At 33.1% G+C, this 25,067-nt stretch overlaps 1 protein-coding gene across 1 annotated transcript in view; it reads left to right on the top strand.

The window, feature by feature from the left end:
• The first annotated feature begins 15,745 nt into the window (after nt 1-15,745).
• Nucleotides 15,746-25,067, top strand: part of dnc (phosphodiesterase dunce) — a 195,679-nt gene continuing 186,357 nt past the window's right edge. Inside the window, exon 1 of the mRNA XM_090179699.1 lies at nt 15,746-16,513. Coding sequence (XP_090035825.1) covers nt 16,329-16,513 — 185 coding nt within the window. The 5' untranslated portion in view covers nt 15,746-16,328. The remainder of the gene's footprint in view (nt 16,514-25,067) is intronic.

The following is a 25,067-nucleotide window of genomic DNA, read 5'->3' as shown; positions in this document are numbered from 1 at the left end:
ATTGAATAAGATAGCCCGCTGAAAAGAGGTCAATCGCGTGGCTGATAACACTTCCCGTAATTGGTGTACCAGCTCGTACTCTGGACTGTACTAAATTGATTACGTAATTGATTACAGATTTAGTATTTCCATGAGTACTTGTGGCACTGGGTGAAAACTCGGAACAACTCCTTCCACGTTGAGTTTGCAAGTTCTCTCCCCACTGGTTTAAGGGGTTTTCCCCCGAGCTCTTCGGTTTCCCCTTCCATAATAAACTTGTTGAGGTTAACGGTAATAGTTAGTGCAGGGAGCTGTTGGCTCGATCGCGTGGCATGCAGGGCTTGCCACCACCCGGCCACCCGAATTAAAGGCTTCAAGAGTCGCTTGATGATTTAGGCCTAAGGTGGTGCCTTGGGTATTAGCCTAGTTGATTATTATTTGTTGCGAGTCCAAATAGGACTTGGACAAGAGCCGTTTCGGTGGAATAGGGGGTACAGGGGTACATAGTACCCTCCTAGAATTCCAGCGTGGTTCAATCGGTGTATTTGTACCCTCCTCCAATTTGTCCTTCCAAAAATGTAAAAAATCACATTTTAGTTTAAAACTTTCCAAAACCCTCAGAAATAATAATAATATTATACACAATATATATGTGTATAATAATATAAATTAAGAAAGTGATTTTTTTTCGACTGTTCAGTCTCCCCCTGCCGATAAAAAGGGGAAGATGCCACAAGATTTAAAGGTATCTCAAAAGAAGCATTAGTGTTAATCTTTAAAGATTTCAAGACGGCGAGTCACAAAAAAGAATGGCTTGAAATGAAAAAAAAAAGCTTTAGAAGAAAGTAATACGGAACAACAACTAAAAAATTCTCTACTGAAGAAGAAAAACCAAGTTAATTAATAATTTACTTTTTATAAAAGTACGCCAAACAAAAACAAAGAAGAAATTTCTCAACGTACCCGTTCACGGTTTAAGAGCGGATTTTAAAGTTCACTAAAAATCGATGTTAATTAAAAATGAAACGGAAACTTTAATTTGGAACATGCTTTCTTAATTTGGTTTTTAGAAGTCAGATTTCGAATTTAAGTTGGGCTACATTTTGGTTGACGACAGGGCTGGTAAAACAAGGTTTAGTGTAGACGCTGCTTATAAATCCGCTTTAAATTCCGATTCTTTAACCAAATTAACATTTTTATACCGAAATATGTACGAAAAATTAACTTAAGTGCACTAAACCTTGTTTCATAAGCATCGTATACACTTAACCTTGTTTCATAAGCATCGTCTACACTTAACCTTGTTTCATAAGCATCGTCTACACTAAACCTTGTTTCATAAGCATCGTCTACACTAAACCTTGTTTCATGAGCATCGTCTACACTAAACCTTGTTTTATAAGCATCGTCTATACGAAACCTTGTTTCATAAGCATCGTATACACTAAACCTTGTTTCATAAGCATCGTCTACACTATACCTTATTTTATAAAGTTTCCATTATTTCAACAAGCACTGTATAAACCGTAACTTTCAGGTCCTAACGTTTGGACATATAACTTCTTGGCGATTTCCTCAAGAAGATGTTTTATTTAAGCGCCTAATAGTCTCTAGTGGCTGATGAATAATTTAATCCTAATTTAAAAAAGACCAATTAACTAATATACGTGTATCGAAATTGTCCTTTCTGTTTGGCGGCGCTTCAAAAATTATCTTTCAAGTTTTGGTAAAAAAGGAGAGGGCACGGAAAAGTCCCTATTAAGCTCTCTTATAGCGAAGCTGATAGGTATACAGTTTATCTGGGCGCGATGCCAAAGGCTGCAAAGCACACGGGTCATCTATTAATTAAAGGGACACCCGTAAATCTTTTGGGCTAAAGCGCTTCCTCCGCTACCCACGCCGGCGGGGAGGGGAAAAGCAAGAAAGGCCTAAAAGCTCGAGTGGATTGATACCCCCCCCCCCCTTGGGATCTGCCGCGACCAGCCAATGGCACTTTCGAGAAATAAGAATCGTTCTGTTAAAACGGGAGACATTCAATGGCGTTCGAGTGATAGCCCATTCTTATCCTTTACAATCTTATTTCTCTCAACATTATTTCCTCGGTTATCCTTTCTTCTTTTTTTGATTTCCTTTCCATTCATTTGACCCTTTTCCCCATAGATGGGGTAACCGGAAGGTCGTCTCAAAATGTTAGACGTACTTTTCCGCGCCCGTTTCGCTTTAGATTTCAAACTATAATACGAAGTGTAAAACCGAGGTTTACTCGTGGGTAGCTACTACAATCGCGATATCCGTTGTCATCGTTGACCGCCGTTTATTCTAAATATCGAAATAAATAGTGCGTGTGAAACGTAACGCCTGTAATTAATCGATATTGTTATTGGTTAATGCAAATTTGTGGGAAAATTAACGAATGAGCTAGTTTCAATAACCACACCACCCTCTACCGGTTTTAAAAATAACTATTATTATTGTATTTTTCACAACGAGGTCACGCTGAGGCACGGTTTATAGAATCTACACAGGTTGGAGCTCCCTGTACCTTCGTACACGCTAGCGATTAGGTCCCCTTATTTTCTACTGCCTGCCAACCATGTTCCAGACTTAGCTATCTATGCGCCACCTGTATTTTATAAAGAGTACTAATGTACTTTATATACAATTTGTTAAAAATTAATTTGAAATATAAATACCATAAAATCTTCACCTGTTTTTTTATTTAATTTATATATTTTAATATTTTAATTTAAAACCAAGGTTATAGATAGAGGTCGGTAACGGTTAATTATTATCCATGTTTAAATTGATTTTTTTCGGGAAAAAATGTAAACAAAGAAATTTACCGGTTAATATTTCGGAAAATGATTAAAAAACATGTATTATTCGTAAAATTTGAGCTTTTTATCGAAAAAAACGTCGTTTTTCCAATTAATTTTACAAATTTATCAAAAAATTAATCGGATAATACAGAAATATAAATTACTTGATCAAAACGTTTTACGAATAATTTTTGGGAGCTTTATCTATTGAATAAAAGTTAACCATCCCCGACCTCTAGTTATAGAGAAAAAATCCACGTGTCTATCTACTCTAAGGCCTAATAATAATATCATATTTTTAACAGGGAGCTTAAAACACATTCCAAAATACAATTTTGAAAATTATATAAGGTGTTTTAGGATTAAATAATATGAAAAATAAAAAACTGAAGCATTCAGTAACATTAAATCACTAGTTTTCGCCAGATGACGCTTTCGGCTCCTTAGCCTGATTTCAAACTTCTAAACGCGGGAGTAGCGAGTAAGTGGACCCTCCCATGTCTCAAGCGCCCCAACCTGTGTAGATTCTATAAACCGTGGCTGAGGCATGCGTCCGATAGAATTGAGACTGGCTTATTAAACTAAGAATTTGAAGGCAGTGTGAACTTCAACTTTTATGGTTGATTAACAAATTTATCATTTCTGCCATCAGGTTTAATATTAGCTAGGGATAACGGCGTTAAAAACAAGTCGTAGCGATGTGTTAGCGGATTATTTATTGATTTAGTTTAATAGGTTCTCTAATAAATCATCCTTCCAGGAAATCGCCAAGAAGTAATATTTCCGGAAGCCAGGATATTGTTTATATAGTGCAACGGTTTAAACTCACCTCTCTCGGTACGCCACGCTAACCGCTCTCATTTAATCGACGATCACGAATTATCTAATGTTAAGAGGTAAATGACTACGAGAAATTACCATGCCAATGGTCATTTATTATACCAATTAAACTCTTAAACAAATACAATATTAAGCACCTAAACAATTTCAATCACTATCGACAAATAACGTGCAAATCCCCGACAATCCCAACCCACATGCATCATCATTCCAAACCCTCATTAAAATAAACCCCGACGCTACTACTATACAAAATCATTAAACCGATACTAGTAAAATCTTATAAAAACTATTTGCCAAGCCAGCCATGTATTATTTATAATTGTACTTATCACAATGGTCGGTACCGACCGCCGATGCGTCACCTTCGGAAACGGAATTTGAAGAGTTGAGTACAGTTGGCCACAGAGGAAGACTAGACGATTGAAGATAGAAGCGACGAACGATGGCTCCGACAACGAGACAGGTGGTGTTCGCACATAGCGCGACTAACGAGCGAAAAAACGGATATTTATATGGTTCAACTACGAACTCTTTTAAACGCACATTTGACCCTTAGGTCCAAGCCCCATACTAGGGTTTTAATTTTACGAAACACTGTAAGTTGAGTTTTAAGTTGAGATTCCGGATTGAGAGACAAGTAAAGATAATAATAATAATAATTTCCACAGTTCCCTGGTTTTGATGTCAAGGTTCATCCGGGAATCTTGGGTCACGTGTGGGTGACCCAATCGCTGACCATGGGTGGAGTTTATACTACCCAATCCAAAAATTACGAGTTGTTACAATAGAGTTCTACAATTATTTGTGATTTACAACTGATACTAAGAAATTTTAAAAGTTATTCGGAAGATGGCTTTATGGCTTTATGGCTTATTCATCATGGCTTGGCAGTTGGCTTGGCAATTACCCCAATTACTAACCCACCAAAATACACTAATAAATTATATAAAAAGTAAAATCCCCTGACAAGTAAAAATATTCCCACAAAAACCTAAGCGTACACTTTCAAAACAAAGTCATAAATTCGTCAACACGAAAGGTGAAATATTTTTCCCGAGAAACTCGGACGTTTGGCGATTTGACCATCGGCACGGTATTTTTTTTTTGAAGAAAGGATTAAAAAGAAAGGTTGGGGGCTCCCTGGCGGCAATTACGTGGGGGAAGGGGGAGCACTTAGGACGGCGACCAAAAAAGGCGATTCTTATCTACGCCGACCGAGCGGGTTCCAAGAAATGGGCCCCACACCACTTCATCTCAAACGTAGGGAGGGGTTATTCTACTATTTTACCTCCCCGTATAAAATTAGGACTCTTATTTCAATAACTCTATTTAATTCAAAAATTTCGTTGCAATAGTGCTTGTGGAAATGATGGAAAATTTTCGCCTGTAAACAGAACTTCGTATTTTTGCCAAGCCTTAAAGGGAATATAACCTCTGTTATTTCTGTCGCCCTCCGAGGGTTCCAATATTGTCCGCTGCCTCCCATGGCTTTTCACACCGGCGGCGCTGATAATCGCTGATTGTGAAGGGAATAAAGGAAATTGGTGGGGTCTTCCATAAAGAACGCGTTGGAGGTGCTATTCCCTTTAATATGTCGAAAAAGTTACCCGGTTAAAAGGGAACGCCATGGGGAACCCTTATTGCTGCCGTAAAGGTAAAACATTTCCATTATTTTAACAAGCACTATATAAACAGTGACTTGCAGGTCCTGGCTCTCGGAAATATTACTTCTTGGCGATTTCCTGGGAGAATGATTTATTGAAGCGTTTATTGAGTATTGAAGGCAGCGCGATGCCGTAAATCTGATAGTGAAACGCGATATGGTCGTGGACTTCTTGTTTATATTGAAATCGAGCGGCTGCACGAGCCAGATTGTCGCTGTGTGTTTCCGATACGAGAGAGGACAGTTATAAAGAGGGGAAGTTGACATCAGCTGCTTTCAGACACAATACTCGAGTAGTGGCTTCGTCACTTTTCCTTATACATCACACTTATATATATATATACAAACTTCACTCTCCCCCGGAACCTTCTGGCACTTTGGCTGTTTCCGTAAAACAACAGGCCTGCATTTGCTGTTGCGCGTAAGCCAAAAACTACTCTGTTCTTTCCCTCCAAACTTCCACGACTCGTCTGGAGTAGTTGTAGCTTTCAGAAATGTCAACCTTTTCCAACCTCCCTCAACCCTCCTTTCCAATTTCAAAGTAATTCCCACAATCTCCATGTTTGAAAAATCCAGAGTTTAAATTATATAAACTTAGTGAAAATATTTCCTATTTTAGATTAAATAAAATTAAAATTAAATTAAATTAAATTTGGATTTTAGATTAAATAAAATTAAAATAAAATAAAATTAAATTTGGATTTTAGATTAAATAAAATTAAAATAAAATAAAATTAAATTTGGATTTTAGATTAAATTAAATTTGGATTTTAGATTAAATTAAATTTGGATTTTAGATTAAATTAAATTTGGATTTTATATTAAATTAAATTAAATTTGGATTTCATATTAAATTAAATTTAATTTGGATTTTATATTAAATTAAATTAGGATTTTATATTAAATTAAATTAGGATTTTATATTAAATTAAATTAGGGTTTTATATTAAATTAAATTTGGATTTTATATTAAATTAAATTAGGATTTTATATTAAATTAAATTAAATTTGGATTTTATATTATATTAAATTAAATTTGGATTTTATATTATATTAAATTAAATTAAATTTGCATTTTATATTAAATTAAATTACATTTGGATTTTATATTAAATTAAATTTGGATTTTATATTAAATTAAATTTGGATTTTATATTAAATTAAATTTGGATTTTATATTAAATTAAATTTGGATTTTATATTAAATTAAATTTGGATTTTATATTAAATTAAATTTGGATTTTATATTAAATTAAATTAAATTTGGATTTTATATTAAATTAAATTAAATTTGGATTTTATATTAAATTAAATTAAATTTGGATTTTATATTATATTAAATTAAATTAAATTTGCATTTTATATTAAATTAAATTACATTTGGATTTTATATTATATTAAATTAAATTAAATTTGGATTTTATATTAAATTAAATTAAATTTGGATTTTATATTATATTAAATTAAATTTGCATTTTATATTAAATTAAATTAAATTTGGATTTTATTTTAAATTAAATTTGGATTTTATATTAAATTAAATTAAATTTGGATTTTAGATTAAAGTAAATTTGGATTTTATATTATATTAAATTAAATTAAATTTGCATTTTATATTAAATTAAATTAAATTTGGATTTTATTTTAAATTAAATTAAATTTGGATTTTATTTTAAATTAAATTTGGATTTTATATTAAATTAAATTTGGATTTTAGATTAAATTAAATTTGGATTTTATATTAAATTAAATTTGGATTTTATATTAAATTAAATTTAATTTGGATTTTATATTAAATTAAATTTAATTTGGATTTTATATTAAATTAAATTAGGATTTTATATTAAATTAAATTAGGGTTTTATATTAAATTAAATTTGGATTTTATATTAAATTAAATTAGGATTTTATATTAAATTAAATTTGGATTTTATATTAAATTAAATTTGGATTTTATATTAAATTAAATTTGGATTTTATATTAAATTAAATTAAATTTGGATTTTATATTAAATTAAATTAAATTTGGATTTTATATTAAATTAAATTAAATTTGGATTTTATATTATATTAAATTAAATTAAATTTGCATTTTATATTAAATTAAATTACATTTGGATTTTATATTATATTAAATTAAATTAAATTTGGATTTTATATTAAATTAAATTAAATTTGGATTTTATATTATATTAAATTAAATTTGCATTTTATATTAAATTAAATTAAATTTGGATTTTATTTTAAATTAAATTTGGATTTTATATTAAATTAAATTAAATTTGGATTTTAGATTAAAGTAAATTTGGATTTTATATTATATTAAATTAAATTAAATTTGCATTTTATATTAAATTAAATTAAATTTGGATTTTATTTTAAATTAAATTAAATTTGGATTTTATTTTAAATTAAATTTGGATTTTATATTAAATTAAATTTGGATTTTAGATTAAATTAAATTTGGATTTTATATTAAATTAAATTTGGATTTTATATTAAATTAAATTTAATTTGGATTTTATATTAAATTAAATTTAATTTGGATTTTATATTAAATTAAATTAGGATTTTATATTAAATTAAATTATTGTTTTATATTAAATTAAATTTGGATTTTATATTAAATTAAATTAGGATTTTATATTAAATTAAATTTGGATTGTATATTAAATTAAATTTGGATTTTATATTAAATTAAATTTGGATTGTATATTAAATTAAATTTGGATTTTATATTAAATTAAATTTGGATTTTATATTAAATTAAATTTGGATTTTATATTAAACTAAATTAAATTTGGATTTTATATTAAATTAAATTAAATTTGGATTTTATATTAAATTAAATTAAATTTGGATTTTATATTAAATTAAATTTGGATTTTATATTATATTAAATTTGGATTTTATATTATATTAAATTAAATTAAATTTGCATTTTATATTAAATTAAATTAAATTAAATTTGGATTTTATTTTATTTTAAATTAAATTAAATTTGGATTTTATTTTAAATTAAATTTGGATTTTATATTAAATTAAATTTGGATTTTAGATTAAATTAAATTTGGATTTTATATTAAATTAAATTTAATTTGGATTTTATATTAAATTAAATTAGGATTTTATATTAAATTAAATTAGGATTTTATATTAAATTAAATTAGGGTTTTATATTAAATTAAATTTGGATTTTATATTAAATTAAATTTGGATTGTATATTAAATTAAATTTGGATTGTATATTAAATTAAATTTGGATTTTATATTAAATTAAATTTGGATTTTATATTAAATTAAATTTGGATTTTATATTAAATTAAATTAAATTTGGATTTTATATTAAATTAAATTAAATTTGGATTTTATATTAAATTAAATTAAATTTGGATTTTATATTAAATTAAATTAAATTTGGATTTTATATTATATTAAATTAAATTTGGATTTTATATTATATTAAATTAAATTAAATTTGCATTTTATATTAAATTAAATTACATTTGGATTTTATATTATATTAAATTAAATTAAATTTGCATTTTATATTAAATTAAATTAAATTTGGATTTTATATTATATTAAATTAAATTTGCATTTTATATTAAATTAAATTACATTTGGATTTTATATTATATTAAATTAAATTAAATTTGCATTTTATATTAAATTAAATTAAATTTGGATTTTATTTTAAATTAAATTTGGATTTTATATTAAATTAAATTAAATTTGCATTTTATATTAAATTAAATTAAATTTGGATTTTATTTTAAATTAAATTAAATTTGGATTTTATTTTAAATTAAATTTGGATTTTATATTAAATTAAATTTGGATTTTAGATTAAATTAAATTTGGATTTTAGATTAAATTAAATTTGGATTTTATATTAAATTAAATTCAATTTGGATTTTATATTAAATTAAATTAGGATTTTATATTAAATTAAATTAGGGTTTTATATTAAATTAAATTTGGATTTTATATTAAATTACATTTGGATTTTATATTAAATTAAATTAAATTTGGATTTTATATTAAATTAAATTAAATTTGGATTTTATATTAAATTAAATTAAATTTGGATTTTATATTATATTAAATTAAATTAAATTTGCATTTTATATTAAATTAAATTACATTTGGATTTTATATTATATTAAATTAAATTAAATTTGGATTTTATATTAAATTAAATTAAATTTGGATTTTATATTATATTAAATTAAATTTGCATTTTATATTAAATTAAATTACATTTGGATTTTAGATTAAAGTAAATTTGGATTTTATATTATATTAAATTAAATTAAATTTGCATTTTATATTAAATTAAATTAAATTTGGATTTTATTTTAAATTAAATTAAATTTGGATTTTATTTTAAATTAAATTTGGATTTTATTTTAAATTAAATTTGGATTTTATATTAAATTAAATTAAATTTGGATTTTAGATTAAAGTAAATTTGAATTTTAGATTAAAGTAAATTTGAATTTTGATTAAATTAAATTTGGATTTTAGATTAAATTAAATTTGGATTTTAGATTAAATTAAATTTGTATTTTATATTAAATTAAATTTGGATTTAGATTAAATAAAATTAAATTTGGATTTTAGATTAAAAATTAAATTATATTATATTAAAATTGAATTATTTAAATTAAATAACGCTTAGATAGTAACGAGGATAGTAAATAAAGATCATTTTTATAAAAGACAATTTAAAGAAGCAGTAGCTATTAAAAAAACTTTAAAATTAAATTTAGATATGGGTAAAATATGTGTACAAAATTGGGAGTAACTAAAACCCCTAAATGTACAAAAAATGAATTTACGATAAGGAAAATGTTAACTGTGATAAAATTATTACAAAATTAGTCTGTATTTAGACGTCGCTCGCCAAAGAGGTTTTTAACCATTTTTGTCGAGTAAAATGACATTTATTTTATAACGCTTTTACCAATTCCACCATAGACGCTGAAATTCCCACAAATATCAATTTTCACTAAGTTTAAATATAATAAATATAATAAATTTAATATACCAACAGCGCGAGAAGACGCAGGGTTTATGGAACCAATTAAATACAGGGCTGATTGGATTTTTAAGGGGATTCTTCAATACATTCTTGATGATATAATAATATTAACAGATTGACAAAGCGGTATACACTTATTGTAATCTGCATTTACAACGGATACGAAACATACAACATAAAGATCGATTCACTTCTGTTTCAATATTTTTATTTATACTAGATGGCGCTTATTAATTTTGGATATTTTTACATAAAACCACTGTTTATTTTAAATGACAGGTATGACAGACGCAAGAGGAGGAGCTACGTGAAATTTTGATCGAAATTTTTAAACGATTTTTATTTAAAAAATGTAAACGAAAGATTCTGCCCTAAAAAAAAACACGGAAAAATTAATTTTTCGCTTTTTTAGGTAATTTGTTTTAAGCCGTTGGCGCCATCTGTTAAGACTTCGAGTATTCAAAAATCATCCTCTAATGGCGTTACCCCTGACAGTGAAAGGATCTACTCTCTTGACAAATATAGTGAAGTGCCTCGCGGAGGAGGTCAATCGAAGCCGTAAAAATGATATTATTGTTGTTATTGACTTATGACCCCTCCGCGGGAGAGATGAAGGGGTGGGTGGGGTGGTTTTTCCAATATCGCGCGTCCCGAAACGCCCATGTTTACTGTACTGAAGCCACTTCGAAGTCAATACATTTTATACGTATGCCAAAAGAGAAAATAAACTCTACACTTTGTCAGGTTGCTTTTCGCAGACTTTACCTTGTGCCCGCTTATCAGTTAACTGCGAAGTTATATTTAAAAGTAAACAATGATGAACTTATTTTGCGAAATTGAGGTTTCGCTGGATGTTATCAGAAGTGTATAATATCGTTTTGGGGAGAAGTAGCCATTTTCCTAAATCGATCGTGTTATTTTTGATTGAAATATTTACCTTCGCAGGCTCCCACGGGGTGAAATAAAAATAAACCAAGGGCGTATCCAGGATTTTATTACGGGTGGGGTTCAAACTTTGCAACCCCCTGCCGAGTCCTATATTAACTTACGTTTTGATGCATCCCCCTGGGGGAATTAAAAATAATGTTACGTTTTATTTGATCCATTTCGGGATCCAAAAACCTTTCCTACCTATTTCTAAAACTATTACATCGAGAAAATTTGGTTTATAAATTAATTAATATAACTATAACTTTTACATTTTACATCGTTAGGCACGCTAATACACTTTCTTATAAAATTTTGGATCAGTTTGGTCGGCCATTTTGAATGACAGGCGTCTCTAGAATAACTACATCATGATCCTTCGAGTCATGTGGAAATCGCAAACAGTTGAACCATAAGTCTATAATATTTTACTGAGAGCTAGTAACGGAATGAGGTCATCACAAGAAGAAAATCTCCCCCTAGCGAGGCGCTGTCAAAGGCGACGTGTGACGCGTGAGCGCGCGGACGCAAAACGGTGACGAAGCCCGTAACGCAGTCTGTCTTTTGAATAGCTCTCAGTAAAACTTTTACATGTGAAGAATAGGAAGCGTCACACTTATATAACAATATTATACACTTATGGTTGAACGTTGCAGTTGATTTTCGAGCAGTTATGTATAGATTTAAAGGGAACGCGTATTTACCTTCTGTTTAATTTTATTCCAATCGCCTTCTCAAAGTGGAAACGCGTGATTGTCGGTTGTATCAGAAGTAAATAACAAATATCGTACGTGAGAGCAATCCATATAGACTATATAAAATGAAACATGGACATACGCAGGATCGAAGTAGTTTTTAAAGGGAGCTATTTCTCGCGGATGCGTACACCGCCTTACGTTTAACCATATTTTTCGAGATGTAACAGTTTTGTAAGTCCCTCGTTCTTATTCTATTATACGTAGTGTTGGGCATTTTCATCAAAGAGCCGCTCACGTCTTTTTGAGCGGTAAAATTTTCGCTCTTCTCTTTCCGCTCTTTTTTTGAGCGGTAAAATTTTCGCTCCTCTCTTTCCGCTCGTTTTTGAGCGGTAAAATTTTCGCTCCTCTCTTTCCGCTCTTTTTTGAGCGGTAAAACTTTCACTCTTATCTTTCCGCTCTTTTATTGAGCGGTAAAATTGGCGCTCCTCTCATTTTTGTTTTGCGCTCTTTTAAAAAGATATTTTACCGCTCATTTTCACTCATAATAACAAATCCGCTCACAATGAGAGGAGCGGTGCCCAACACTGATTATACGGAAGAAATTTGGTGTACAAATAGTGAGAAATCGAAATAATTATTTCCGGAAATATTTGAGATATTTCTGGAAATCTAGAAATACAGGATAAATATTAGAAATCTAGAGAAATAAACAGAAATATTTTCGATATTTCTAGAAATCGAGAAATCCAAAGAAATATAAGGAAATCTCGCGAAATCGAAAGAAATATTGGAAATATAGAAAAATAAAGGGAAATATTTTTGATATTTCTGGAAATCTGGAAATATTTAAGAAATATCGGAAATATTTAAGAAATATCGGAAATATTTAAGAAATATCGGAAATATTTAAGAAATATCGGAAATATTTAAGAAATATCGGAAATATTTAAGAAATATCGGAAAATATTTTAAGAAATATCGGAAAAAATATTTAAGAAAAATCGGAAATATTTAAGAAATATCGGAAATTTTTTAAGAAATATCGGAAATATTTAAGAAATATCGGTAAAAATATTTAAGAAAAATCGGAAATATTTAAGAAATATCGGAAGAAATATCGGAAATATTTGGAAATCAGAAATCTGATGTACAATTTCTTTCGAAGTGGAAGTAAATTTCGAAAAATCTGCCGGAGCCCGAAAACGTACGAGTTTCGAGCGATGAACATTATCAATTGCAGTGTAAGTAGGAGGATGTACTTCTTCGCTATACACGTCTGGTTATATCTTTAGTCTACTTGACGTAGATAGGAAGAGACGAGGCAGCGAGTTCTTCAAATTGACTATACGATAGTCGAAGTAAGCCAATTTTTATCGTATTGACATAATAAGCAGCGGCGATAAAGAAGAAGACGATTGAATTATCCCTTTTGTTATACTTCCTTTTTGACGAAGCGAGCGATTCGCCGTCAAACTTCGCCGAGAGAGAGCGTCCAATCCTATTAACGTCAAGCCGATGGAAATTTTCTAAAACCGCATTGACGCGGACGCGGCCATCTGCGGAAAAACGCGACTCTTGAAAAGGGACGGATAAAGAACACGGGCTTTTTACGCGGAGGTACGCCTCCTAGTAGGAGGGATCGGGACGATTGCTTGTCCGCGATTTTTAAATTCTGCTACGATTAAATAGAGTTTCTCCTAACAGAGTAGTGAGGAATTGTAAAACCTCGCGTATACCTGATTAGAGTTACGATGTCAGCATTTAAAAGGCCTAGGTATTCTTCCGCCTGTCACCCTTCAAATTTACTTTCCTGCCAAACAAATACCCTGGTGGTAGGCCAACCGCGGAACACATTGGCCTATCACCAGGGTATTTGTTTGGCGGGAAGTAAACTTAAAGGGTGACAGGCGGAAGAAAACCTAGGCCTTTAACTGAGAGCGGGCCCTGGTCCCGGTAAAATATCAGTTCCGGACCCCAAGAGAGCCGTTACTACTGGAGATAGCTATACGTTTTCGGAGAGAAACACGTCAGAAGTATACCCTATAAGTTTCCCCGGGCCCCGGTAATGTGTATCGGCCGAGTGGCAGATCACTTTGTTAAAGGGTGAACAGTGGCGTAGCTAAGACACCCTAGGCCCCCCGCGAAATTCTTTTCTGGGTTGTAGTCGCTATATAGCATATTATTTGATAGGTACTTAGGGGCCACCTGAAGCCCTGTTACCCTCCTGCACCGCGGGGTCTGCTGGGGGCCTTATTTACGCCACTGGGTGTCCTAATAATCACGATTAAAAATTTAATAATGATTTAATCATTTTCAATCTTTGTACAGCCAAAGCTACAAATTTAATTTTAATCTGATTTAATCATATGAGGGTGTCTTAATAATCATTGGAGTGAACTGTGGGCCCCATATTAAACCTTTCAAAATTTTAATAGCCTGGTTAACGCGAGGTAGCTCTGACTTCCTGGGCCCTTGAAAATTAAGTTGGGGGTTCGCGAGTAAAATGTTAAGTAGGCTATAGCTTGAGCAGCCCGACACTGCCTGATGCCTATTTTCGAAAAATGATCCGTGATTTCCAATTATTTCTAACAGTTATTTACGTGATTTCCAGTGAGTGCAGGTTCGGGTCTTCGTGGTCATATACTTTACGCCCTTTTTTTTCTCCTGAAAATGTGTATTATTAATGTGTAAAAAGTTGATCTTACTGCCTTCGTAGACCCGTCTGTGTAGAAAGTCTAACGCGCAGGGGCGTAGGAACGTTCTAGAAGTTGAAGGGGCAAAGATAAATGAAAAGGGGTCTGGATAATGGTTTTTAATTTTTAATGGAGTGTAGCTTCTCCGAATGCGTGTGTACTTGTTACTACTATGTAAATTGGCGGGAAAAGACTGCAATTTAAACACAGTTGAGGTTCTATAAACTGTATATGCTTTTAACATGATAATTTGAGCCTTTTGAAGATTTCAACTGACCACAGGTTGGAGGGGGCAATAACATTAGTAGTTGCCCCTCCCAGCAAAATTCTAGGGAGGGGCATTGCCCCCCCCGGCCCCTCCCGGTTCCTACGCCCCTGCTAACGCGCCTTTTGATAAATCCGACTTTGTTTTAGTGATTATTCGATTGACAAAAACCCGGCAGAGTAGCCAATTACCACGTACCAACTTTTCTTTAATTAGAGCTAAGTAGATAAAATAATAATTACTGGAAAAAATATTGTACTTTTCAAGTGAAATTGATTACGCATCTCTCTCGGTAGGAGATAAGCCGCAGCCAGAGGAACCGAGTCGCGGAAGGAAGGAAGAGCGAGAGCCTGATTATTAATACATCCGTAAAATCTTCTTGGCACGCTCTTCCAGGGCGCCTCTCATCATCCTCATCAGCCAGACCAGGCCAGGACAGGACTGAAGACTTTCGCATCACCGATGATGCGAATTCGAATTACCAAAAAAAAAAAAAACAATATCTGATGCGCAGCTTGCCCGATATAATATTCTTAGAGCGTTTGATTCCCGACGTCCCCCTTTACTAAAGTGTCACTGAATGTCAACTTGCCAGTAACGCAGACTGCACCTTTGGGACTAGGTACAACAGCGCTGTCGTTTGATTCTCGACTCGACTATAAATGTACGGTTTCCGTAGTGTTTATGGATTTCTCTCTTTCGCAACCCCCCCCCCCCCCCCACCTCTTCCTCTACGGAGAGAGAGAGCGAGAGAGAGGTTTTGGTAGCAACGTCGTCTGTGGCAAGGCACTCTTTGCCGACGCTAGTCCCCGAGGCAGAACCGTAAAGAACGCGCGTGGAGTGGGACCCCGAAGTAAACAGTGTGCGGAGAGAATCTCCACGAGGTGCGGACCGAAACGCGCGACTTCGAACTTTCACTCTCCATTTCCCAACGCGCGGGAACAGGACACGCCAAATATACAAAGTGTCTTTCTCCGTAACTTAAATACTCGTATCGAAATATCCTACGACCGTCTTTGGACGTGACGTAAAAAAATATGAAACTGCTCGAGTGAAGCGTCACCTTTCGTTTGGCCAGATACGTTCGGGCTCTTAAGCTTGGCTCGAAATGTAGCCGCGACCGGAGAAAGTTCCGCCAAAAAAACCAGGAAAATTACGCGTTTCTACTTTCTATTAATTTTCTCGCCGACGTCCAAGGTTACGTCGCCGCCGAAACGACTTTGGGCCCGAGACGGAAATACTCAGCGCGTGTTTTCTGGCCCGAGGGCCCACGGATCTCTCGACACGTGATAATGGCAATTAAAATTTGTTGATAGGGAATTTATAATTATTTATCTTCTTTACCTTTCGACGGATTACTCGCGGTCCGTTCGCCGGGATTGACTCGAATCGTCATGTCGGAAGCGGTGGCTATCGTGGCGTCACACGCCAACCCGGCGCCCAGTTCCAAGACTGTCAACAACCACCATCCGGGCCAGAGTGGCAGCCCGGGTTCACCCGGACCCATCAGGGACAGGCAATTCGGCAAGCACTTGCAACAGAGGAGAGGACGCAGGCATACCTTAGCTAATGTGCTGCGGTAAGTGCTATCTCTATATTCAACTATCTTTGAAGTGTTTGTGTGATTATTCTACGGTGCGGGTAATTGAACGAAAAATACTTTGTAGAAAATGGAATTTTATATGTAACTTACATTTTTTGGAATATTTCCTCTAACACTTGGGTAAAATACCTTTGGTTTGGGATATTATTAAGTTCATACTTAAACTATTGAAAATCGTTCTAGATATAGGTAGTGTTTTAACTATCGCGCCTCAACGTAAACAATGTTAAAAATATTAATCTAAAAATAATATCTACAGAATATAAATTATCTTTTATAACAGACAACAATTGGAATTACCGCGTATCTGAATAGATAACCAATGAAAATATTATCCAAACTTGTGCAGACAAAGCTGAGTTTAAAATGCTAAATTTTGTTAGTAGAAGTTGGAGGAGCTACACTATTACAACGTGGAATTGCATGGTCTTTAACCGATTACAGCGAAAAAAGTAGCATTTTTAAACCTTATATAAAAAGTTCTATTTGTTTTTTAAAGAATTAAATTATTTTAAATGTATCTAATAACATTGATAACTCAAAATAAAACTATTAATAGTTGAAAATTTATCATCTAGATAATTGTAGTTGTCAGGAGTACGGCGTAAAAACACCAATTCATCTTGTAATAACGTTTAAATGACTGCTTCGCAATCTTATCTGACGAGCGAGACCTGAAATATCAAAAAATTACGCGATACTATCAATAATCGGGAATTTCGCGCAAATTTGGATGTTCCTTACTTTTCGGCAGCCGCTTAATTCCATCAAAACGCGGCTAACATTGGAGACGAGCGGGAAAATAAGAGCTTTGATTGATGCGGCAACCTAATATTGAAAACCTCAACTACACCGTAAAATCCTTCGCGTTTCGCGATAAAACGATGACGTATGAAAAATCCGTGATGTAATAATCGACAGGTGCGCTTCTAGAGTTTAATCTAACGTGAACCGACTCTTCAGTCAAACGTGCTAATCGGGTAAAGTTTGCGCTTGAAAGTCGTATTAAATCGATTTTAACCCTTGTTTCTAAAAAATATACGCTGGAAGCAGCTGAGTGAGTACGGGAATAAACGAGATATTTTTTAGAAGGAAAATAATATATTTCATTCGCGGGGAATTTCGTAAATAAATTCTCGTTGATAACGGTACTAGGAAAGCCATATTTTGAAACGTAATATATCTCGTTTTCGGTTTTAAAAACGTCTGTTTTCGACTGCCGTATATATAAATAATGCGTTTGTGGATGAACCCTAAAATATTTAATAATAGTCAATAGCGTCGCCCTATTTGACCATTCTTATTAGACCATACACTAATAAAATAAAATATAAAATATAAGAAATAAATAAGAACCCCTCCACCAGGTTGTATACTATTGGACCAAATCCCGTTTGACCGAATCCCATTGAACCGAAAAGTATTTTCGTTTATAGCCCAACATGGCGGGATTCAGTTGAATGGGAAATTTCAATCTGGTTCGTTTTCACTTCGGGTAGGTTAGTTCAGGTTGGGTTAGGTTAGGTTAGGTTAGTTCAGGTTGGGTTGGGTTAGGTTAGGTTAGGTTAGTTCGGGTTGGGTTGGGTTAGGTTAGGTTAGGTTAGGTTGGGTTAGGTTAGATATGGTAGGCAACTATTTCACGTCGGGTCTTATCAAGGTTATTTTCCAAAATTAAACCCGGAAAATATCAAATTTCAAGGGAAAATATTTTACACGTCGGTACGAAATAATAAATATTTAAGACATAGTTTAGTCCAAATTAGATATACTATCGTCACGTAACCTACGATATATAAATATTTTGCGCGGTTTTCGGTCGATTGGAATTCGGTTGAATGGTACATTCGGACGAATGGGATTTCGGTCCAATGGTCTACAATCCCTCCGCCATAGTTCGGCGTTAAAAATAAGATTGGGTTTCCAGAAGTCGTTCAGTCACTCAGTACATTATATTCCAAGTGTTTATGGACGGATGGAAATTACCTTGTAATAACATTCGTAGTTAATGGGATTTCAGCCTATATGGTGTTATTTTTGGCAGAAGCGTAAGGAACTCTTAATGACTTAGAAGGTAGAACTAGAATAAACATAATGGATTATTTTTAAAAGTCCAATTCGAGCAAAGCCTTCCTAAGCTCCTACCGCGCTTGACAGATGATTTCTACGATTCTTTGAATTGTCGAGATGACGAAAAAACTAACACGATTTAGGTAATAAAAGAATGAACCGTTAAAATGAAGTTGGAATTGCTGACAATAGGGTTAAAGTCGTCTTCTACCCACACGTTTAAAACGCGTTAAGCCGGTTAATTCAAAGGATCGTTTTTGATCCCACGTGTTTGCGTTAAAAAACGCTTTTAATCTATAAAATATTGGCCCGAGAGCGATTGGAGGGCAAACGGCGTAAAGATGCCGATTTTAATGATAAGCTCGAGAGATTTATCCCCGTCGGTACGTATCAAATTGGCGGCGTAGGTGCTATACGTGGGATAATTACGTCCAAAGTCATTTGATCAAAAAGAAATCCCTTTAAAAGAAATATACCGTACGTACAAAGAAGAGATTTTTGAGTGACGCCATCGAGAGAGATCGAATTTTCAAAGTTGGAAAGCCAATGCGTAAAAACCGTTTGACTGACAGATTTAATTTTAGCAAAAGTGGATATAAAACAGAAAGTCTGGGAGGACCCGGTAGCCCTGTTCCATCAAAAATGAGGATCCCCAAGCATGCCCCTAGTTTGTGCCTACCCCCTTTGGCGGAGCATTACAAATGGCGCTTTACTCGCATGTACCTGCGTAAATCGGCTGATATATTATAGTTCTTCTTCAGTTCCTTATCCACCTGATTATATAGTCTTTGGGCTGGATTTGGTGAGTCTGCTCTTTGTGAAAATTCACATGTTTGGCAAGGCTTAGGTAGATAATTGATAAAAACATTTTGTTTTGTTTGAATGGGGTGTGCGGCTTAAAGTGTTTAACGAATTTAAAAACAATGGAACTTTAAAAGAACTACTAGAAGATATGTGTTCTCAACACGAGTTGTTACATTCGCATTACTCTGAAGAAAGAGGAGGATAGTGGCTTTCTGTACGCATGGAATAATTGGGTATACAATTTAGTACTTAATGAAGAAGGAATTGACCCAGTTATAATTTATGACCCAATATATGCAAATGAACTCTCCAATGTAGTACATTGGATAGCTTGGCCAAAAACTTCAATAAAATCCCTGTAGTTTTGAGGGGAATTAACAACGGAGGTTTATTTATTGCACATGATTCCCTAATGCCATATGTGTCAACAGTTACAAAAATGGTTATCGGATCAGTTTCGCCTCTCATCTGGTAGAAATAATCCAGGGAAAACAATTAAAGAAACTACTTCAATTGTGAAATATGATTAAAATTTAAAGAAACATTTTTAACTATAATTCGAAAAGTCCCAGCGGTGATTGAGAAAAGTTTCAATATAAAATATTATACACGACAGGCTACATGGGACATTATCAACTGAAGTTAGTAATTTAATCGGGGTGCAGTTATCCACTTTTTATTTCTTCAACAGTGTAAAAGCTTCATCACAATTTGTCTCCTTAGCAGCTTCATTTGGCTCACATTTACGTTTAGCACATTTAAGTTTATTAGTTGTAAAACAATTAATTTCGTCCCCCTTTTCTTGAGATACAATTGAACCCAAAATCTCAGTTTGCGATTCTGCATTATTACCTTGGTTATTACTATCATTGATTAAATAACCTTATAAGGTTATTTAATCCATGTTACTATACTAAAATTTGTCTGTACATCCCTATCTACTGGAATTTTAGTTAAGCCTTGGTTTAAATCTTCATTGGTTTGTATAGTACCAATTGAATACAAATCTTTTATAAATAAATTACACTGACTAAATTTACTTTTCGGCTTTAAAGCTAACTCTTCTGGTGTATATTTCTTACGAGCTTGAGCCACGCTGAACTTAACAGAGGCAAAATTTTTGAAAAAGGATTAAATTAACCAACGTGACAACGTCTTCGGGAATTTTACCAAGGAATGCTTCTTGGTTTTACCGCTAGGTTAGCTAGCATCGCCCATCTGAACTATTTCCTCTGACCGTGACGTCATGAGACATAGGCCAAACGTAACAGAGTCGTTCCTGATTGGCTCAATCATTGTATAGGGGAAACAGCTCCTCATTTTTGAAGGAAACCACTGAGAAAGCTAACGAACCCTTTTCCTCCCAGACTTTCTGTTTTATATCCACTTTTGATTTTAGCTAATCTTTTCTTCTTGAAATCGACGCGCCGAGATAATATATCAGGCAGGCAAATTTTGGTTTTCGTTGAAAGTAAACGGTTTCTCGTTAAAAGGGTAATAGACACGTAAGGATACCCACAGGGCACAGTTTTACCCGTTGCCCGATTTGTACGAAGCCTTTGCTTCAATTACATTTTGAAATAAGAGAATAATAATAAGCTATCGCAACAGGCCCGAAGCCCTTTTTCGCGGCGATACCGGCGAATTTAAAACGCGTAAGAGAGTTGTGGTCAGCCGTGCCACACACTAACTATTACTTTAAAACCTCTACAAGGAAACCGAAGCTGCTTTATCATACTATGCGAAAGTTATAGTCACTCTTCAAATACCATATATTTCATAATATATTTTATATTTTTTAAAATCACCGAAATTTGTTAAGTGTTTCTTTTTATTTCCAAATATTTTTCGAATTTAATTTAACTATTGTTAAAAGATCGCGTTAAAAGCGCTTTTTGTGTTAGATCAGTATTTAAAAACCAAAACAAAATGGTGCCCATTTAGTATAAATAAACGCAATTAAATCGGATCTCTAATGGCTTCGATATAAATATATGTTTCCCTGTTTGAAATTGGTGTATCGGTTTATTTACGAAAGGTTATACAAATATTTGAAGGAGTTGTAGGGGGTGAGTTGAGAAGTATGCCAGTTTTTTCCCATTTTCCTACGATGAGTGACAAGAGCGCCAGAGAGCTTTAAAGTGTGGCCTACTAGCCCCTGGAAGTAGGCTGCAACAAGCGCAAAACCAAGCAGCAGGGACTTTAAATACTGTTTAAGTTTACTGTTTTACGCTGGTTACCTCGATTTGTTTACAAAGTCCTTTTTTACCTATCACACGAACCCAAACCTTAATGTTCGCATTTCCCTGCGGCATACATATACATACATAAATATTTTCCTTTTTATTTTACAAACCCCTTTTGAAACAGGGGGAAACCATTTAAATATGGATTCACAGGAGTTGATACAAAAATAAAATTTCAGAAATATTTACACACAGAGGTAATGTAGACATATTATAAAACACTAAAAATGAAGAAATTAATATGTATACACAAATATACATGGTCTTATATTCTCCAACTCCCTCCGGCCGGTCACGGGCAGAAACTTTAAATTTGAAATCTACAGTTTTTTAAGCTCGAGACCACCCCAACGGCCTAAAATTCGCTGCTTGGTTTTGCGCTTGTTGCAGCCTACTTCCAGTCGCTAGTAGGCCACACTTTGAAGCTCTCTGGCGCTCTTGTAACTCATCGTAGGAAAATGGGAAAAAAACAGGCATACTTCTCAACTCCCCCACTACAACTCCTTCAAATTTTGCTTAAACATTTCAAACACCCTGTATATTTTAATATAAAATTTTGGGACGTGTCATGGCGACCAAGAAAAAAACACGTATCGAGAAATGAAATGAAGAAATTCCAAGAACTCTCAAACGGGAAAACAAAACAGAGAAGACGGTCGAGAATTCTTTCATTAAAATAACAGAGCGGCAGGCGGGTGACAAAGCGGTCGTGGTCTTTCGCCGATATTACAGTCTCGACGTCAAGGTCGACTCGATGCGCGGATGTAAAACGAGTTTAATAAGAAAATTGAGTCGGAGGAGTGACAGCGTCTAATTTGAGAGCTCGTTAAAGTGTTAGATATGGAATCACGAAACGAATTATCCGGGTTGCTATGGCAGCGGACGATCGCCTTCGAAATGACACTCTTCGAAACTAGCCATTTTTGGCCTTATTGTTATTGTCTTTATTTACGAATTAAATATTCGTCGAAAATTATTGATGAAATACTGGATCATTTACCATTACGGTTTAAGATAATACCAAGAACAATTTAATAATATAATAATAATAATCAGCTACGCTAAAGCCCAACGCACCACCCTAAGCCCAAGTCATCAAGCGACTTTTTAATGCCTTTCCGCTGTTATGCACATGGCCTAAAATCCTCATGTTTCACCCTCTGGAGGTTGAAAAAGTAGGATATTTTAGGTATTGAATTGGGAAGTTTTAAATATCCCGAATACCAGGCTTAATAATAGTTTTTTTAAACATTAAATATAAAATATTCCGATAAACGTTTTAAAGTTTTCAATAGTTAAAGCAAATACTAAAAACATTTTTACACTCAAAAACTATGGTCTAAACGTTTTTAAATGAAATTACGCATAGATTTTTCTTTCTAAAACAAAATTAAAAACATATTACTCGAGGGTTCAGGGATTTGACCACCAGATATTAGTATAATAGCATTGTCTAACGTACTTATTGACCTAAATCAGTTCTCGCGAATACCCTTCTGTACCGTCGCCCCGTTTTGTCAGCCTTTCACCCGTTTAATTGATAAGAAAACCACTGATAAGCTCACACACTCGATCGGATATGTAAGTGGCACTTTTCAGTTCTACAAAAAGATATTTTCGGTAAATCGATATTGACTTATTTCCTAACACGTAACAAAACACTCGAAGACATTGAAGAGCGTTAAACCCGCAACGCGTACAAGTGCAAAAACACGCTGACAAAGATTAGGTTTCCGATAGCCCAGTAGCGAATTCTCCAATTAATCGGTTTCCGTTAAGAGACGAGATTTCGTCAGCGTTAGGCCAATTAGTTCAGGATTAATTGATTTCTGCCAGTTGATGGATAAACCAGATGGTCTGATTTATAAAAATGACAATTACTTCTATTCTGACTTCGAGGACATTCGTGTAGGACTGTGCGAGTATGATTTTAGGCAATCGAGTCGAGTATCGAGTATGAATGTTTTTTATCGAGTATTCGAGTCGGATAATATTGAAGTCAAGCCGAGTAAGGGGAAACTTTCTCTTATTCGAGTCAAGTAATTCAGAAAAATTCTCGAGTAATATTTTTAACGAGTCGGGTTATCGAGTACTTTATTCGGAGCTGGTTTTATTCAAGAAATTAGGAAATTAAATTTAAAATGAGTTTAACTGACTTTCAATGCTGAAAAATATTCTTTTAAATTAAATGAAATACAGTTTTAGTAACTTTATAGTGACTAGTGGGATATAAAAGACTAGTATACTAGGCTACTAGCTGAATTATAGTAATTAATAGTAAAATAACAATGCAATATACATTTTTTTGTAATTATTAATTAAGGCTTCCGAGTACTAACGCCGGACGACATCCGAACTCGCGAAGAGACATCAAAGTGACACTCCAAACCAAAACTTAATGATATTGTTTGGAGAGAAACCGCGCAAGCGCACTACGTATTAAAAACCTTGATCCATCCCCAAGGGCATTCAAAGCATTTGTTGTTTGTACGTCTTGTAGGTACCGTTTATTATTACCATTTAAAAAAGCATTGTATTTTCTCAGTTACCCAAATTTTGTTAAAATTTAACCAAAATTGATAAATTTTAGCCAAAATCATCGATCAATTTTACCCAAAGTAGGTCAAATTCATCTTTTTGAGTAGGTTTTGAAAATTTAATTTTTTCAAATTTTTTAAGTAAGTGAAACCGAGAAAATCCCATGCTTTTTTAAATGGAGATTTTTTTGTTTTGAGAGATCAAAAACATTTTCGGTTGCCATGGGAAAACTAAAGCCCATTGCAACTTTTCCCTTTGCCAATTTTCATACTACCATAAGGTCTACCTAACCCCCGAGCTTCAACAAAATCGGTGATAACCACCTCGGGTAGTCTCCTTGTTAGAGCAGCTTATTCGAGTAGTCGAGTACCCGATAATTTTTTGTTACTCGATAATCGACGAGTATTTTCCAATTACTTATTCAAGGTCGAGTTCGAATACTCGACCTACAAAATGCCAAGTAATCGGTGATGTTCGAGATATACACTTCAATTACAATTTCTAGTTCTATCACTTCGATTGCCAATTCGAGTTGTACACAGGGCCGTCTTAAGGCATTTTCTAAGTGGGCTACAGCCCAGGGCCTCCAGCCAGTTTGGGGGCCCCGGAAAGGTTATCCATACCGCCTCTACTCTAGGGATAAGGGATAAGTTAATTAAATATTATTTATACTCATTTAATAATCTGTATCTTTTAATTACGTCTAAAGTAATTTGACTCATCGCCACATCGCGTATCATACGGTACCAACAATTTCTAAAACCTAACATCAGCGAGTCACTGTCAGTAAAAATCTTATTTTCAGTAGGACTATGTTATACTTTTGAAATTAAAAGCTTTGGTTTGATTATTGTGTAGTTGAATTTAGACAACGG

Source organism: Leiobunum rupestre, chromosome 6, assembly GCF_980474605.1.
Source record: "Leiobunum rupestre chromosome 6, qqLeiRupe1.1.hap1, whole genome shotgun sequence".
Taxonomy (NCBI): domain Eukaryota; kingdom Metazoa; phylum Arthropoda; class Arachnida; order Opiliones; family Sclerosomatidae; genus Leiobunum; species Leiobunum rupestre.
This window is presented reverse-complemented; position numbering and strand designations above follow the sequence as displayed.